We start from the raw sequence: 17,448 nt of genomic DNA on the forward strand, positions 1-17,448 counted from the left end.
GATATCCGACGTTCGTCCCTTTGCAACAGCAGCCCCCAGCTCCAGCACCGGAAGGAGGGGAGGGGGGAATGGGGGGCTTCGAGGGGGGGATGGATGTCAGGGGTTTAGGAGCAGAGGCACGGGCAAGGGAGGAAACAGAGAGCGAAGGGGAGGAGGCAGAAGAAAAGATGAGTGATGACGACGACCCGAGATCTCCTAGTCTTTCCAGTGAATCAGAGGATTCACAGAAAGGAGCACCAGTGGCCAGGGCAAGGGGGGAGTCTAGGGGGGCACCCCAGGAAGATAGAGCCAGAGGGGACTCAGGGGGGAGCAGCTGGAAATCGGGACCAGCGTCACCGCCAGGAAGCAGGGAAGAGGAAGGGAGCCAGGGGGGAAGCGCTGGCAGCTCACCACAGGAGGGAGGGCATGAGTCAGGAGTGGCCACACCTCCATCGGGGAGCGAAGAAACGGTTAAGAGGAAAGTGGAAGGTTGGGCGCGCGCGCCAAGTTCAAATGCAGAGGAAGGCGGCGCAGTAAGCAGCCCCGAAAGGGAACCAGGTCCTAAAGCCCGGCGCAAGGAGGCAGGAGGGTCCGGGTCAGCGTCAGAAGAATCCCGGAAGGAAGAAGCCCCGGGGGGTAGAGGGACCCAGAGGAGGACAGTCAGGCGGAAAAGGTGGAGCAAGGCTAGGATATTAAGTTGGTGCACACGGGGCGGAGACTCAGACGGAGCTACGCCGACCTAGCTACTAGACGTAGAGTTGCGCGCAGCAGCGTGAGAATGGAAACTGTAATTCAATAAAGACTTTTACTTAATGATCGCTGGCTAGCGTGATCCTCCGTGAGCTAGGATCTTCAAGCAGCTCTGACATATATGATGGTAAGTATAGGCATACATTGTTATGTTCTAGGGGAGACAGGGCGGTGTAGTGGTTAGAGTGATGGACCAGGACCTGGGAGACCAGGGTCTGAATTCCCACTTGAACATAAAGCTCATTGGGTATGACCTTGGGCCACTCAGTCTAACCTACCTCGCAGGGTTGCTGTTGGGATTAATTGAGAGTGGTGTGAGCCACCGTGATATCCTTGGAGGAAAAAGTGGGATATAGATGCAATGAATATTGGGCTCTAAACCACCTTTCCAAACCCATTATTGGACGGAGGTACTGTTTTGCTTGCTACTATTTTATGCATTTTTAGTTTTTAAACCGCACTTACCTCCCTCTTAAGTGGAAAAAAATAATGCACAGGATCGGTGCGCACAATCCTATTGCCAAACCCAGCACATTTTTGCAGCTGCTCCTGGGCATCATGTGGACAAGAGTTCCACCCGCCCACGCTTATGCACAGTACGTATTTGAACATGCTTGAAAGGCAGGGACTTTAACGCCAGAGCGCGCTCCAACGCCCCCTGCAGACGGACCCAAATCCGCGGCACTGCTGCTTTAAGGAACAGCGCCTTTTTCTACCGCGCCTGCGCAGGGCCTCGCGGCGCCGTCACGACGCTCGCTCCTCATTTCCAGCCACCCACCGCCTCCCCTTTTCCTGCCCCCTTTGTCCCTTTCTCGCCTCTCACCCAAACCTTGCTGTGGGAAAGAGGCACAGAGAGGGGGGGGAACCTAAAATGCCCCTCAGCCCGCCATTGGCTGCCGTTTGCGCGGGCTGCGGGGGGGCGATGAGCGCGGCCAATAGGACGCGCGAGGGCCCGCCCCCGCCCAGGCGAACGCCTCCGACCGGCGTCACCAGCGGCCACTCAGCGCAAGCCCGCCGGAGCCCCGTCGGCCAATCAGTTCGGCGGCGGAAGGCGGGACGAGCGCAGCAAGCACGGGTGAACGGTTTCCGGCCGCGCGCGCCTTTTCCCCTCCCCCCGCTTCTTTTTGGCGGACCCCCCTCCTCTTCCTCCTCCCTCGTTCCTCTCAGCGGCTTTTCCTGAGGTGAGGAGGCCGAGGCTGCCTGGCTGGCCGGCCGGCGAGCAAGCAGGCGCGGCATTTGCGAGCCGGGGTCCGGCTGCGGGACGAGGCGGGGGCGGAGGAGAAGAAAGGCGGGCAAATCTAGGCCGGGGCTTCTGTAGTGCCGCTGGGCCTCTTCGCCGCCGCCTGAGGTGAAGGAAGAAGCAGCCGCGGGCAAGGCAGGAGCGAGCGAGCGAGCGACCGAGTGAGTGAGCGAGCGCATGCGCGGCCTACCTCCCCCTCACGCCTGGTCCGGGAGCCCCCCACCCCAAAAGACCCCTTGCCCCTCTTCTCGCCCCCTCCACCTCTCTCTTTTCAGGGGCTTGGAAGAAGTCGGCGCTGCCTCCTCCCTGTCCCGATTGCCGGGCAAGTACCCGAGGGACCGGTTCCGAGGAACGGAGGTCCCTCGGCGAAGTCTCGTGCGCGCGAAGGGACGCAGCCTCCGGTTTTGGACCGCGGAAGCTGCGGCAAGAAGGAGGGGGCGAGATCCGTGGTGGGGCCAGGCTGTCCGCTGCCTTTTCTGGGTTCTCGGGGCGGGTGGGGCCGGCGGGAAAGCTTTCGGCGGTAGTAGTACACTAGTAAGGTGGGGCGAAGTGTGCGTATATTGAAGGGGGAGGGCTATTGGTTTGCCTGCTTCTTGTTTTCATTATGTATTTTTGGGCTTTGTTTAGCGGACCCGTCCTAAGGCTTCCGCGGAGTAGCGGCATCGCCTCCCGGAATCGGAGGCCGCGTGTTTATGAAGGAGCCAGCTTGCTGGATGCTGCTGTTTGCGCGCGGCGGTGTGGGGAGCAGGGACCTGAGCCAGGTCCAGGGGCTTTCTGGGGGATGCCTGACAGAGCAGGGCTTTTTGTTTGTTGGCTCCTTCGTGTTGCTAGCGCTGCCTTTGTCAGCCTGGAGCCCCCCCCCCTGAGTGTTTCCGGGCAGCTGCTCCCGTGGAGGCGAGTCAGTACACCTGAGGGTGGTTGTAGCTCGAAACCACCTGCAGGGGAATCGCTTTGGCAAAAGTTGCCTGGCCTGGCAGCACCCAGTGAAACGATTCAGCAAAAGGAAAGACATCTTCACACATCTGTGTAGTGAAACTCTGAACTTGGCTGGCATTAAGATGTTATGACGGTTGTTGAGGTAGGTGGCTTCAGATGAGGAATGGGAAAACTCGTAAAGGAGGAGATATGTGGCATTGGTCGTTAGCAATAATGAGCTGTGTATGATTTCCAGGACCAGAGGCAGTATGCCTATTGGATGCCAGTTGCTGGGGAACAATAGTGGGAGAGGGTTGTTGCCCTGTGAGCTTCCCAGAGGTATCACGTTCTCCACTGCAAAGAGATAGGATGCTGGTCCAGCGGGGCTCTTCTTGTGTGCCACACAGGTGACTTTGGACCTGCTTGAGATATGGCTAGTCAACCCAAGCTGCTGTTTTCTGCTCTCTGGACTGCAGCTGTTGGCCTGCTTAGCTCGGTGCTGGATGGGACCAATTCGGACAGTCCGCCCCTGCTACTTAATGGATCCAAATGGTTTCCAGAGAGCGATAGGTGATATTTTATCCCATGTTGATGGCCTTCCAGCTGATTCCCTGGTGGCCCGCTGGAATGCAGAGTTAACCAGGGCTATTGACTGTGAAGCTCCCTCTTTCCGATTGCATGGACACCACACAGCCTTGTGGTTTTCTCCAGAGCTGAGGCTCTGGATGAAATAATCGCTGAGGCGGCTAGAGTGCTGGTAGTGGAAAACTCATTCTGAATCAGACCGAACACGGGTTAGAGATCAGCATTGAGCCTACCAAGTGGCGATAGCATCGGCGAAGAGGACCTTCTTCACTGCCTCTATTGCATCTGCAGGAAACAGTAGCAGGAGACTCTTTCAGGTGGTTCGCAATCTATCGGAACCACCTTCGTCACCGGGGCCTGGTAGGGACCCCAAGATCTCCTGCAATGCTTTTACAAAGTTTTTTGCAGATAAAGTCGCTCAGATTCAGAAAGAGGTAGATTCCACTGTGGAAGCAGGGCTGGGGTGGGAGAGTGCTAGACTCCTGTCTAGTCAAGTTGCATGGGATCAACTCCAATCTGTTACCTCCAAGGATGTGGACAGGCTGCTTGGATGAGTGAAACTGACCACCTATCTCCTTGATCCTTGCCCATCCTGGCTCATAAAAGTGAGCTGGGAAGGGCTGGGCAATGGGCTCTGTGGGGTGGTGAATTTTTCCCTCTGTGAGGGAGCCTTCCCAGACCTGCTGAAAGAGGCAGTTATTAAACCGCTTCTTATAAAACCATCTTTGGGCCTAGCCAATATGGCCAAATATCACCCAGTCTCAAATCTTCCATTCTAGGGCAAGGTGATTGAGTGGGTGGTTGCTGAACAACTCCAGGCACACCTGGAGGATGCGGATCATTTGGGTCGCAGTCAGGATTCAGGCCTCATCATGGGACTGAAGCTGCCTTGGTCATGCTGGTCGATGTGCTGTCTCCTAGTTCTTCTGGATCTCTCAGTGGCCTTTGATACCATCAACCATGGCATGCTTCTGAACCGTCTAGAGGAGCTGGGGCACTATTATACAGTGGCTCTGCTCCTACTTCCTGGGCTGTGTCCAGAAAGTGGTGTTGGGGGATGAGTGGGCTCTCACTTGTGGGGTGCCTCAGGGTTCCATCCTCTCCCCCATGTTTTTTAATATCTATATGAAGCCACTGGAAGGGATCATCAGGGGGTTTGGGCTGGGTGTTCATCAGTATGCGGACGATACCCAGCTCTACCTCTCTTTTAAATCAGAACCAGTGAAGGTGGTGAATGTCCTGTGTGAGTGTCTGGAGGCAGTTGGAGCATGGATGGCAGCTAACAGATTGAGGTTGGATCCTGACAAGACAGAAGTACTGTTTTTGGGGTCGGGGTGGGAAGTTGTGGAGGACTCTCTAGTCCTGAATGGGGTAACTGTGCCTCTGAAGGACCAGGTGCATAGCCTGGGAGTCATTTTGGAGTCACATCTGTCTGTGGGGGCACAGTTCAATTCTGTGTCCAGGGCAGCTGTCTACCAGCTCCATCTGATATGCAGGCTGGGACCCTACCTGCCCGCAGACTGTCTCGCCAGAGTGGTGCATGGTCTGGTTATTTCCTGCTTGGACTACTGTAATGCACTCTATGTGGGGCTGCCTTTGTAGGTGACCCGGAAACTACAACTAATCCAGAATGTGGCAGATAGACTGGTGACTGGGAGTGGCTGCCAAGAGCATATAACACTGGTCGTGAAAGACCTACATTGGCTCCCAGTATGTTTCTGAGCATAATTCAAAGTGTTGGTGCTGACCTTTAAAGCCTTAAACGGTCTCAGCCCAGTATACCAGAAGGAGCATCTCCAGCCCCATTGGTCAACCCAGACACTGAGGTCCAGCTCCGATGGCCTTCTGGCGGTTCCCTCACTGCAAGAAGTGAGATTACAGAGAACCAGGCAGAGGGCCTTCTCGGTAGTGGCACCTGCCCTGTGGAATGCCCTCCCATCAGAGATCAAGGAAATAAACAACTATCAGACTTTTAGAAGACACCTGAGGCAGTCCTGTTTAGGGAAGTTTTTAATGTTTGATGTTTTACCGTGTTTTTAATATTCTGTTGGGAGTCGCCCAAAGTGGCTGGGGGAACCCAGCCAGATGGGCGGGGTATAAATAATTTATTATTAATACTATTTATTAGTGACTTCCCATAGTCTCTTTCTAGCCCTATGACTTGAGAGCAGTTCTCAGCTGGTGAAGCCAAGGAGTAAAAGTGGACCCCTCTGCAAGCAAAGCACATATTCTGCCCTGAGTTTTGAGGCTTCTTCCATTTGTGAGCTAACAAAGCTGCTACCCACTGGATTGGATTTGTTAGCAGCTCTTCAAAGTACCAGACACACAGTCCCCAACCTCCAACTCCATCAGGAAAGATCATTTGTAACAGAAGGTGCTGGTATTTGAACCCCTGATCTTGTGGGAAGAAAAATGTGTGCTCTGACACTGTGGTTGTGGGTTCATTGTACTTATATTTAATTCTTTCCCCCCCTCCCAGGTTTGAAGATGCAGGGCAACAAGGGCTTCGCTATGGAGAAGCAAAACCACACTCCGAGGAAGCAGCATCAACACCAACAGCAGCAACAGCAGCAACAACAACCTTCCCCAGCTAATGGACAGCAGGCCAACAACCAAAGTGAGTGGCGGCTTTCTTGGGTAACATCCACACTGGAGGTGGTGTCCTTTCTTGCAGCACTTCATTTGGGATACAGTTTGAAAAACACAGCACCTGTTCCAATTCTCTTCCACATGGGAGGCTTGTGATTGCACTTTATTTCACCTTTACTTGTTTATAAAGTGTGAAGTGACCCTCTGGCTCCAGGGAATTACACACAAACTGATTGTGAGTGGCCAGTGGAACAAACCCATACAAGTCATTTTGGTGTCTTTGGAGATGTCATAGCCATATGGTTAGATCTCCTATAGATAGTGCAAGGTATTAGTCTTCCTTTGGACCTGGTCACTACTGTGTGCTCCAAAAATATTCTGTTCATGGTGTACTTGCAGAAGCTACTTTTTTCAAAGCTACTGTTGGTCAGTTGCATGATTGAATCACAGCTTGGTTTGAAAGTCTTAGGCTGGTGAGAACAAGCTCAGTGACACAGAAAGCATATATGAGGTGGGAATTTTTCAACCAGATCTGGTGTGATTTCTTGCGGCTTTAGATAGGTGCTTAACATGTCTGCCTCAGGTCACCAGAGGTTACTGTTGGATTGACTCTTAAAGGGTGTATCGCCCCCTTTCCCAACATTAGCATTAACAGCAAATCCCTTCAGCACATGAGGATTGCTTATACTTTAAATCCTTAATATGACTTGCAAACTAAGCTGGCATAACTTAATGATTTAGTTGCTAGTGGCCTAAGAATGCATGATTATTTTTAAATTGCTAGGAGTTCAGGGCTTTGTAGATTATAGGTATAGCTAAATGGTGGATGGAGACATGGCTTAGCTTATGCTTCTGTGGCTGATTCGGTTGCTTTCTAAGATGATTTGCTTCTTTCTGCACTTAATGAACACTATGGCTTTCTTTCTACAACTGGACTTGGATGCTTGCTTCTTCATTTGCTGCAGTTCCTCTGGCTACTGAGCACTTTCTCACCTCTTAATTCTCGAGTCCTTTTTCTATCACAGCAATATGTGGCCTCCTTCAAACACCCAGAAAGACTGGTGTTGAGCTTTGATTCTGATCAGTCTTTTAAGACAATGGGTAATGTGTTCTAACTGGCATTGCTATTTGACTGTATCTTGAGTTGCTTCCTCCAGATTGTAAATTTGCAGGCTGTATTTGGAGCCCCACTCTCCCATCTGCTGCTGTGTGCTGGAAAGCTTCCTACCAGCACTGTCATGTAAGTGCTGCTAAAAATCTTTGTTTTGGACCTATCCTTCCAGCATTTGCAGTGCTCTGGCTGTCCTGCAGGTGGCTTTGCATTTTCAGTCAATGGGCCATATCTTTCATCTGCGCTGGGCAAAGGCTGCTATGGGGCTGACTCTTCAACTCCCAGGGCCTCCGACTTGTGTTGACCTGCAGTTGCTGCTACAATAGTTAAGACTGGATGTGTGTTGGGAGACTTGGTGAATGTTCTGACCTTTGTGCTCTTCAATGTGTTAACACTCAGCGTTTGTTCCCCCAATTTTGTAGAGCGATTCTGTACCTTATTCCCCTCAGATGAAGGCCTGACAATTGACATGAAGAATTTCCGAAAACCTGGCGAAAAGACCTTCACACAGAGAAGTCGCCTATTTGTGGGGAACCTGCCCCCTGATATCACAGAAGAAGAGATGAGGAAGCTGTTTGAAAAATATGGGAAGGCTGGAGAAGTCTTCATTCATAAGGACAAAGGCTTTGGCTTTATCAGGCTGGTGAGTGGCTATAGTGTGCTAAGGATTCCTATGGCTTGGCAAAAGTAGTGCTGCTTTTAATGCTAGCCACGTGGGCTTGAATGGCCAGTGCATGGTTTCATATTGTGTGCACTGTGAATGCTGCATGTGGCACTTTATTTTGTGGAAGCAGACTCTTGCATGATGTTTCTGAGTTAGGACTTACAGAATCATACTTAATCTGGTCCTGGAATTTTATGGGGATTGTGAGAAAACCAGTTGCTTACAGGGGGGCCTGTGTTTCACTGGCAGAAAGCAGAATGTCTTCCCTAGGGAAGTGATCCATTATGGCATGCAAGCTTAATGGATTATGCTAGTTGATTCCCCAGTAGCTCCAGAATCCCTAGCTGCTCAGTTCTAGCTGAGTTTCGCACATGGAACTTCCAGCTGTGCACATAAAGAGATGAAGAAGCTCTTGAGAGCTTTCTTGGTGGCTGCTGTCCATAGACTTTTGAACTTACAATGCTGGCAGAGCTGACCTGTTAATGTTCTCAGTCTGTGCTTCCAGACTGGTATTTCTAGAACTGAGGAAGAGGAGATGTGCAAACTCTTGATCTTCAATCATACATAATGTGTCAAAGGAATATATCAAGGTGGGAGGGCAATGATGAGCTGGTTTATATTCTGTATTTTTTAAATCAGTTGTTTAAAAAATACAAAAGTAAAAAAATAAAATGGCTAATTCAGTGAAGGAAGAAGGCCTAGTCTTAAGTACTTGTTACAGTAATTTTATTTAATCAAAACCTTATAATTTAGAAGCATTAAAATAAAGCATGAACAGTACAACTGCATAAATATTCACTCCTGTTTTGAACTTGGGCAGGTATGTTCTATATAGTAAACTGAATTAGTTCTTTCTTTTAACTTGCTGTTTAATAAAGTTTAAACACCAGATTTTGAAAATCAATTTAAGGCAAAATGACGTATCATCCACATTTATAAAATATTAACAAAATTAGACATGATCTAACAGGTTTATGGGACGCAGGTGGCGCTGTGGGTCAAACCACAGAGCCTAGGACTTGCTGATCAGAAGGTTGGCGGTTCAAATCCCCGTGACAGGGTGAGCTCCCATTGCTCGGTCCCTGCTCCTGCCAACCTAGCTGTTCGAAAGCACGTCAAAGTGCAAGTAGATAAATAGGTACCACTCCGGCGGGAAGGTAAACAGCGTTTCCGTGCGCTGCTCTGGTTCGCCAGAAGTGGCTTAGTCATGCTGGCCACGTGACCCAGAAGCTGTATGCCAGCACCCTCAGCCAATAAAGCGAGATGAGCACCGCAACCCCAGAGTCGGCCACGACTGGACCTAATGGTCAGAGGTCCCTTTAACAGGTTTATAAAATGTTAGAAAATGAATTCTGATTATAATGTTCAGCCTATAAAATGGGAAAGAATGTGGAACAAGAGGCCTAAAAAATCAATTTCAGCAAAGATTTAACAATCTACTCTCAAGATATTTTTATGGTGGCATTGTACACTAGTGATCTTATCATATATAAGCCCCAATTTCTCTCCAAAGTACTTCTGCTGCAAAAAATAAAGGCATGCATTTATGCTTATGGTGGGAATATCATTCAGTGACAGCTGGAAAGGTAGTGAATTGGTACCTCATTAGCTTTCATGGGGATATGGGATGGACCAAATGAAGACTTTGGATTATTTGGATAAATAATTGATTGTGTGTGTGTGTGTGTATTCTATCTATCTGTATATGTATATATATTGCTGGCTGCCAGGATGGTTATTGTAAGGAAAAGAAAATATTTAGATGAGTTGGATAAAGATTTATGATCAAATCTGGTCCATAGTAATTGCTAAAAAATTAACTCAGAAAATAAGGTACTGTATATTAGAAGGCCTGTGGATTTAATCTCCTGTGAAATATGCTGCCGTTTGAAATTCTTAGTAACTTCATCTACACGTGAGATTATGTAAGACCTTAATGGCAACATCTAGTTATTTGTAAACAAAGCAGATTTTTTAAAAAAGAGCCTGTTACTACTCTCCATAGTAACAAGTACAACAACAACAACTAATAATGGATTGTGGATATAATGAATTTTATATCTGGTTTTCTTTCCTTTTCTTTGTCCTTGATTTTGGATCCCTCTGATGTATAATTTATTTTGCATCCCAGATCCTATGCCACATAGTACTTTCCGACTATGTTCTGCTAATTGTTGTTACTCCAGTGTTGAGGCGCTAGGAATGCTGTATTTTTAAGAGTAGCTTACAAGTGTGTGCCCTAAATGTCACATGAAAAGATCCAGTTGGAAAATTTTGGGCTCCCTTTTCTCAAGTTTGAATCTACTCTTCCATGAGAGTCATGCATTCATCAGTTCCCTGATTTTCATCTCTTCACTCAAGTCCTGGCTATTTGTAATGCCAAAGTGTTCTCTTTGCTGGGCTCCCCACACTCTCCATTCCACTCTCTTTGGGAATAAAATTATTTTTCCCGTAATATGTGCTTTGTTAGGGAGTGCCTACCCCTTTGTCTCTTCAGGGAGGTTCTTGGTCCAGTAGCAGTGAGCTGGTGGATTATTTACCCACTTGAAATAATTCTGGTGTGGTGGTCTTTAATGGGTGGTGCGTGTGTGTTTTTGTCTCCAGGAAACTCGAACTCTGGCTGAGATTGCGAAAGTGGAGCTGGACAACATGCCCCTGCGTGGGAAGCAGTTGCGTGTGCGCTTTGCATGCCACAGTGCCTCACTGACTGTCAGGAACCTGCCACAGTTTGTGTCCAATGAGCTTCTGGAGGAGGCCTTCTCAATGTTTGGCCAAGTGGAGAGGGCTGTGGTCATTGTGGATGACAGAGGCAGACCTTCTGGGAAAGGCATTGTAGAATTTTCTGGAAAGCCGGCTGCTAGAAAAGCCCTGGACAGATGTAGTGAGGGTTCCTTCTTGCTAACCACGTAAGTTATTCTAGTTTACTATTGTAAGTACAATAAAAGAAACCAGGTCTTTTGACTTAGGGCGGTGTGTGTGTGTGTCTTACCGGTAGAGGACAATAAAAAGTGCATTTATTCAGTGGGCCTGAATCTTAAGTGATGTTCTCTATCTGTGTCTACAGAGCTAAATGAAGAAATACAGTATTGCAGTTTTACTCATCACCAGTCATTGCTTATGTTGAACAGGGCTGGTAGAACAAGAACTACAACCAGAAAATTGTGGGCTCTACATTTGGTGCTCATACCTTTATAAGAGATGCTTTTTGAGCGCCACAGGAAACATGGTGGTTTGCCCAGTCAAACATTATTTGCAAGGCTGGATCAAAGGTATTATGGATTGCTGGCCACAGCAGAATCTCAGCTCTCTCTTGTGCTGCTTTAGTGCTTCTTAACTCTGAACATTGGTTTTCACCTGGGAGTCCTTATTGGTCCCAGGAGGCAGCAGCATTCAGCTTCAGGGAAAGAGTGTTGGTAGCTAGGCTAAGGAAGGCCCTGATCATGCCTAAGCCTGTACAAAGGCTGCTGCTAGCTCTTGGATTTTGGCCTTTAAAGAGGTTGGCATTTATTTAGATGGATACAATTTTCATTGACAGGTTCCCTCGACCTGTGACTGTGGAGCCCATGGATCAGTATGATGATGAAGAGGGACTGCCAGAAAAACTTGTCATCAAAAACCAACAATATCACAAGTAAGTAGCCTGTGGAAGTGGTGCCTTCTTAAGGGAAGCTCATCTGAGGACAGTTACATTTTTATGGGAAATACCATTGTTATTAAATGGATTTATTACTACTTTTCAAGCCAATTTCTATAAAGTGGCTTCCAGAAACATAAAAATGTAACATAAAGTAGCATGCAAGTGTTTTTTCACCTTGTTTTGTTGGCTTTTGCTAAGCATAGTGGTAGGATGCATAAAGCAAACTTAGTAGCTATCTGAGCTTGATTCCCATTCTCAGAAACGTTCATGATGCAAGCTGCTTGCCTGTAAACTTTACTTTCTGCCTTGACCCCAGTCCTGTGACTCTCACTAACTCAAGTTGCCTTTTCCTAAGTGACTGGATTTTTTCCACCTTGCTGTTACAGGGAGCGTGAGCAACCTCCCCGTTTTGCACAGCCCGGTTCCTTTGAGTATGAGTATGCTATGCGTTGGAAGGCCCTGATTGAGATGGAAAAGCAGCAGCAAGAGCAAGTGGATCGCAACATCAAAGAAGCACGGGAGAAGCTGGAGATGGAAATGGAGGCAGCTCGTCATGAGCATCAGGTCATGCTCATGAGGCAAGGTGAGAAGCAGAATGGCGATGGCCTTTGCAGTTTGCTGGGAGCAGGTAGTGCAGGCATCCTGACCTGTCACCCCTGTGGATGTTTTTTCCAGACTTAATGAGGCGCCAGGAAGAACTCAGGAGAATGGAGGAGCTGCACAACCAGGAGGTGCAGAAGCGTAAACAACTGGAACTCAGGTGAGCAGGGAATCAGTCACACCTGTCTGTGAATTTACTTGACTTGTGCTGGTAATTGGTAGGACTTTGTAGGGGCAAGGCTGTTGCCAAGAAGCATCTGAGAGCATCTGTAGCTTGTGCATAAGCAAGTCTGAATTGTTTGATAGCTCTCCAATTGGTGTGACTATATGGGAGCCTTCCTTGCAGGCAAGAGGAGGAACGCAGACGCCGTGAGGAAGAGATGAGGAGGCAGCAGGAAGAGATGATGAGGCGGCAAGAAGGATTTAAGGGGGCCTTCCCTGATGCGGTAGGGGACTTGCTTCACCTGGTGGGGTGGTGAGGGTCAGCTTCTACAGTTCATACAGTTTCTAACCCCTTCTGGCCTGGGCAGTAGCACAGAGAAGCTTCTTTCATGTGTCCTGCCAGAAGGAGGTGTCGGGATGTTGTCTGAAGCAAGCTTGTCTGTCTGTTTCAGAGGGAGCCTCCAGATATGCGAATGGGACAGATGGGTATGGGAGGTAAGCTGCAAGTGGTTGTTCCTCTCCTGTTAATGTTTTGGGTTGGGTTGTGCTTCATCAGCTGTTCTATGTGGTGGCTGCAGGTTCCTAAGTCAGCAGGTAGCTGAGCTCTGGGTGGGCCACAGGTGCTATTCACCAGCAGGAATATGTGCAGTAAGGGAGCTGAGCTTTCAGTGGCCACTTAACCCTCAGGGGTATACAGACCAAGAGGCCTCCTTGCTTTTCCTCAGGTGCGATAGGCATGAACAACCGAGGGACGATGGGAGCTACCAGTGTTCCGGCAGGGCCACCACCTGCAGCTGGTCCTGGGCCAATGATTCCTGATGGAGCCATGGGAATGGTAAGGTCAACCAAGTGCAATTAGGCAGGATTTGGCTGAGAGGGTGGGTTGCAAAATCCTTGATCTAGGCAAGAATCTGCATGAGCATCTTCTCTCTTTGTAAGTTGATTTGAATCAGCTAGCTACATGATTCAACTAATGGTTTGGCAGGGGGCAGAAGCAAAGAAGCTAAGCTGTGTGTTCCTCCTTTTCCTAACTTGGCAGCTGTGCATTTGCCAAAAAAGACGTGACAGAAAATGAAAAGGGATTGGAAGTCAGAGAGAACTCGGGTGCTGTTGCTTTGGTGCACAGTTTAATGTGTTCTTCCTAAGCCCTCTTGGGCCCTGGTGGTTCCCCCATAATGGCTATTGGTGGAGGAGGGAAGAGCTTACTAAGTGGAGGTTGCATGGGGTCTGTACAGTTGCAGTCAGTCTTGAGGGATGTTTCTAACCCAAGCTTCTTTTCCCTCCTCACTTTCCTTCAGACTCCACCGCCACCCGCTGATCGCTTTGGCCAGGGCGCTGCAATGGAAGGACTTGGAACCATGGGAGGAAACACACCTGGATTCAACAGAGGAGCTCCTGGGGGGGACTTTGGCCCGAACAAGCGTCGCCGATACTAAATGGGGAGGGAGGCATGTCCAGTCTCCTGCCCATTCCATCGGGACAACCCTTAGGGGCTTCCCTTGGGCATCCGGGGTCTGGCCATGGCAAAAGGGCACCCAGCCAGATTTGTAAAGGGTTTAGTCGATGCCACAAGGTGCATTCCTGCAAAATGCAATGTGAAAATGGATCCCAGGAAGCTTCACTAGCTGTGTAGTGTGAGAGGCCAGGTTAGGACCTTGATGTCTCTCCCATTCCCAAGCACCACAACACAGGTTCAGCCCCCAGCTAACTCAGCTGCCATTGGAGGCCTGTTCTGCCTTCATGCAGCTCTCTGGATATATTTTTCCAGAGCAATAGAGCAGGGCCTGTGAGTCTGTAAATGTCTGTAGCTTCAAATGGCTTATCATGTGGGGGACGGGGGACTAGTTTTTTTAAAGAATAAACTTGTAGCTTTTCACTTTTCTCCTCTGGACCATTTTTTCCTTTATTGTAGCTCGCTGGTGCAGCCAGGAGGGCCAGGTTAGTGGTGGTGGTGATATGGAGATGACTTATTCAATGTGTTGTACCATTTAAAAAAACAAAACATTTTTTTTACTGGTAGAAAAGTACAATCTATTGGACAAATTAAAGTTTCCTGTTGAAGACTCAAGTTGAAGCAACTGTTCGTATAACCCTAACTTTGCCTGTCTTGTGTAGAAGTATGAGACTTTCTTTATGTGAACCTGAGTTGTAATCGTCCACTAACAGGTTGAGTTTGTCTGAAGATTGTTACAGGAATGCATTATTAAAAGGGATTTTAAGCCTTTTTCATCTTGTGTGGCATCTCTTCTGTTTCTTGGGCTTGTGTATTTCTGGGTTTTGGTCACTAGAGGGAGAACCTGCTGCATCCTTTCTGCATCTCTTGGAAGTGGCAGCCAGATCTCTGCTTTTTCTGAGAAGGCCTGAGACACTGTGCTTGAAGATACCACCACTCTACCCCCCAGTGTTCTCTTCCTCCAGCGGTGAAGCTGATATGTCTTGTGTATAGCCCACAAAGTAGCTTGGTTCCAAAGTTTGTGACTGAAAAATAAATCCTGACAAGGTGGTAACAAGAACACGAACACACACACACACACACACACGAGATTTACTAGGGGAGGAGGGTAGTTTCCTGTTGGCATCTGCCCCATATCTCTTACTCTGGATTGTCAATGCACATGTTGCTACAGGGGAGAAAGTGTGTGGGCAAAGTGGCCCACTCAACTTTCAAGTTGCTCCTTTCACAGCTGGAAAAATTGTTTTGAAGGGAAGGTGAGAGAATGAAAAGTGTTGCACCTTCACTTGATTTGGAAAGTGAAAGGAAAGTGGATAGGTTGCAGGCAGAAGCAAGAGTGTTTCACTAATTTCACACAGCTGCTGTGTTCTCCTAGTCTTCAGTTTGGGATTATTACTGTAGTATGCACAATGTGGACTCACTGGTTCTGTAATGTTTTGGGTGCACAAACAGCTATTGGAAGCAAGTATAAGGCAGTCAACATCCACAACTCTGCTCTTGCCTTATGCCTGGAGATGGAAAAAATGCAGTGTGTAGCAACTGTTGTCTGAACCAGCTTAATGATTCAAGATAAGAGCCAGACTTACCGTAGGAACCTGGGCCCTATATAAACAGGGTGTGCTGGAGGTGAAGGGGACATTCGTTTCTGCTCAAAGTTCATCAAGCTTGCAAGCCTGGTGGGTGGTGCTGTTTGCAAGATTCTACTACAGCAGAGCTGCTGGCAGCAGAAACCATTCAGGTATGTAGGATTCTCTACTAATTGAACTGCCCCATGTGCTGGTGGGACAGCAGGACGAGGGGGAGGCTGTGATTCTGCTTTGGGTGGCGGAAATATAAACAGTTTCCTATGTATGCAAGCTATGGGGCATTTTGTGCGGAGGTGCAGAAACATGGGAGTTGCTGGTATTACACAGCAAGTGGTTAAACAGTCAAGAGAGATGGATACTAGATCTTAGGCTCTGCATGCAAAGGATAATCCTGGCATCTGCAGCAAAAAGGATCTGTTGTAAGAGAACTGGGCCAAACCTCTTCCCAGTTTCTTTGGCAAGCTGCTGTTAGCTGGAGTAGATAGCCCTTGGCAAAACAGATCCGTTAGGCCAGGGCTTTCCAAATTTTTCTTGTTGGTGACATCCTTTTTAGACAGGCATCATTTCGCAACACAGTTTTACTAGCAAACGGGAGGTTAAACTAACCCCTTTCCAACCCCAGGAGGAGTGTGGGGAGTGTTCGCGTGACACACCTAGACACTGCAGCCAACATGTGTCCCAACACAGTTTGGAAAGTGTGCTGTAGGCTCTAGAAGGGGTACAAGTGTGGCTGTGATTTTCTCTTTCCAGCTTTCACATGATCTCGTCGTTGCCATGCAGTTATTGGGAAATGGCAAGTGTCTAAGTAGCTTTAAAATTCCGCTGTCTCTGCTAAGGGTCATGTGGCAAAAAGGAATTTTGAATAGCCCCACCTTCCAAGCTGCTGTTGGTGGGAAAGGATGATGATAATGGCATGTGTAGCAGTGAGCACAGCAGCAATGTATGCCATGGGTTCTGCCGAAGCATAACCACAGCTGTATATCTTCTTTCTGGCCCAATACATATGTACATCGGGAATCTGCTTCTTCCTTTGCTTCCATAGCATAAACAAGAAGTTCTAAGGCCATACGTTGTGCCTGTTGAAATGCTTGTAGACATTCAGGACCCCTGATTTGTGGGAACCTGAAAGACTAAACTCAAATACCCTTGCTGGGGCAGTCTCACTCCCCCCCCCCCCACCTGGTGCTATTCCGATGTTTCCAACCCCTATTAATCTCTCACCACTGGCTTTGCTGGCGGCAGCTGATGGGAGCTAGAATCTAAAACATCTGTAGGTCCCTATTAGAGAGAGCTGATCACGGGCAATCGATCTACAGTCCTGAGGCTGGCTGGTGACAGCTGCAGTGCATCTATGTTCCATGCTTTCTGCAAATGCATAGAAGTAGGTTAAAGAGTGGAAGCAAAGGGTAGGTAAGGTAACTTGGCACCCAGCCTTGGGCAGTTGTAATCACCACCTGGAATTTCACCCAAGAAACATGAGCTTGTCAGGCAGCAGAGTCCACCTACGTGGTGATAACCATTCTCTCCAAAGCTGTATCCTGAGATGGCCTCAAGAAGCTTGAGCTTTTGGTAACGTTTGGGAGAACGGCCTAGTATCCCACAATAGCTGTCTGTATCCTGTTGGTTTCAGTGTTCTGTAGCAGCCCTGCAGATTCCTACAGGCTTGTAAAATGACCCAAAGTCTCTCGATACTTTTGGTATTCTAAATACCAAAGAGCTGACTGTAGCAATCTTCACCATAATTTCATTCCACCTTTCTGTTGTTAGATTCTGTTGGTGCAGCTCTGCAGCTGCGCCCTACTACTCAGATTGGCATTTCCAGCCCTATGGCAAAAAGATGAGTGAGCAATTAACCTACAAGAGAACAGCCTGGTTTTCTAGCTGTCCCAGAGACCTTGTAACAGCCTTCATCAGTTTTCTGATCTGACAGGATTTTTCCAGTTGCTGTCTGGTCATTTCCCTTTAAGTCTTTATGAGAGGCCTTTTATCAGCCCACTGCAAAGCCAGCTAATGCAATGGCCCCGTGTTACTACAATTTGTTACAGGGTCTATTCGTCCTTTTTATGTTAAAAGTGTGGCACTTGCAGTAACAACTTCATGGTGAGCACTGGATGAAGACCTGTACAAAGCAAATTTTAGCAACTTTAAAGAATCTCTGGAAGTGTGTGTGTGTATTT

General features: G+C 48.3%; 1 protein-coding gene across 8 annotated transcripts; it reads left to right on the forward strand.

The window, feature by feature from the left end:
• The first annotated feature begins 1,501 nt into the window (after positions 1-1,501).
• Positions 1,502-14,459, forward strand: NONO (non-POU domain containing octamer binding). Of its 8 annotated transcripts, XM_083486468.1 has the most exons (12): positions 1,785-2,130; positions 5,622-5,843; positions 5,949-6,086; positions 7,592-7,812; positions 10,438-10,739; positions 11,369-11,464; positions 11,857-12,053; positions 12,146-12,230; positions 12,417-12,516; positions 12,685-12,727; positions 12,958-13,067; positions 13,531-14,459. In XM_083486468.1, exons 3-12 carry the CDS (start codon positions 5,957-5,959, stop codon positions 13,666-13,668), a joined length of 1,422 nt encoding a protein of 473 aa, XP_083342594.1. In that variant the 5' UTR covers positions 1,785-2,130; positions 5,622-5,843; positions 5,949-5,956; the 3' UTR covers positions 13,669-14,459. The 8 variants fall into 8 exon arrangements, with proteins under 8 accessions (XP_083342593.1, XP_083342598.1, XP_083342595.1 ...); XM_083486467.1 differs by lacking the exon at positions 5,622-5,843 and having other exon boundaries at positions 1,502-2,130; XM_083486472.1 differs by lacking the exon at positions 5,622-5,843 and having other exon boundaries at positions 1,770-2,130; positions 7,619-7,812.
• Positions 14,460-17,448: the final 2,989 nt, after the last annotated feature.

The sequence above is a fragment of the Podarcis liolepis genome (genome assembly GCF_965112155.1).
Source record: "Podarcis liolepis genome assembly, chromosome: Z".
Taxonomy (NCBI): Eukaryota; Metazoa; Chordata; class Lepidosauria; order Squamata; family Lacertidae; genus Podarcis; species Podarcis liolepis.

Excerpts from the sequence above, each read along its gene's own strand:
- NONO (XM_083486467.1), top strand. The coding sequence starts at position 5,957 with ATGCAGGGCAACAAGGGCTTCGCTATGGAGAAGCAAAACCACACTCCG. Across the intron at positions 10,740-11,368 it reads GGTTCCTTCTTGCTAACCAC|GTTCCCTCGACCTGTGACTG; the intron begins GTAAGTTATTCT and ends TTTCATTGACAG. Across the intron at positions 12,728-12,957 it reads GGGACAGATGGGTATGGGAG|GTGCGATAGGCATGAACAAC; the intron begins GTAAGCTGCAAG and ends GCTTTTCCTCAG.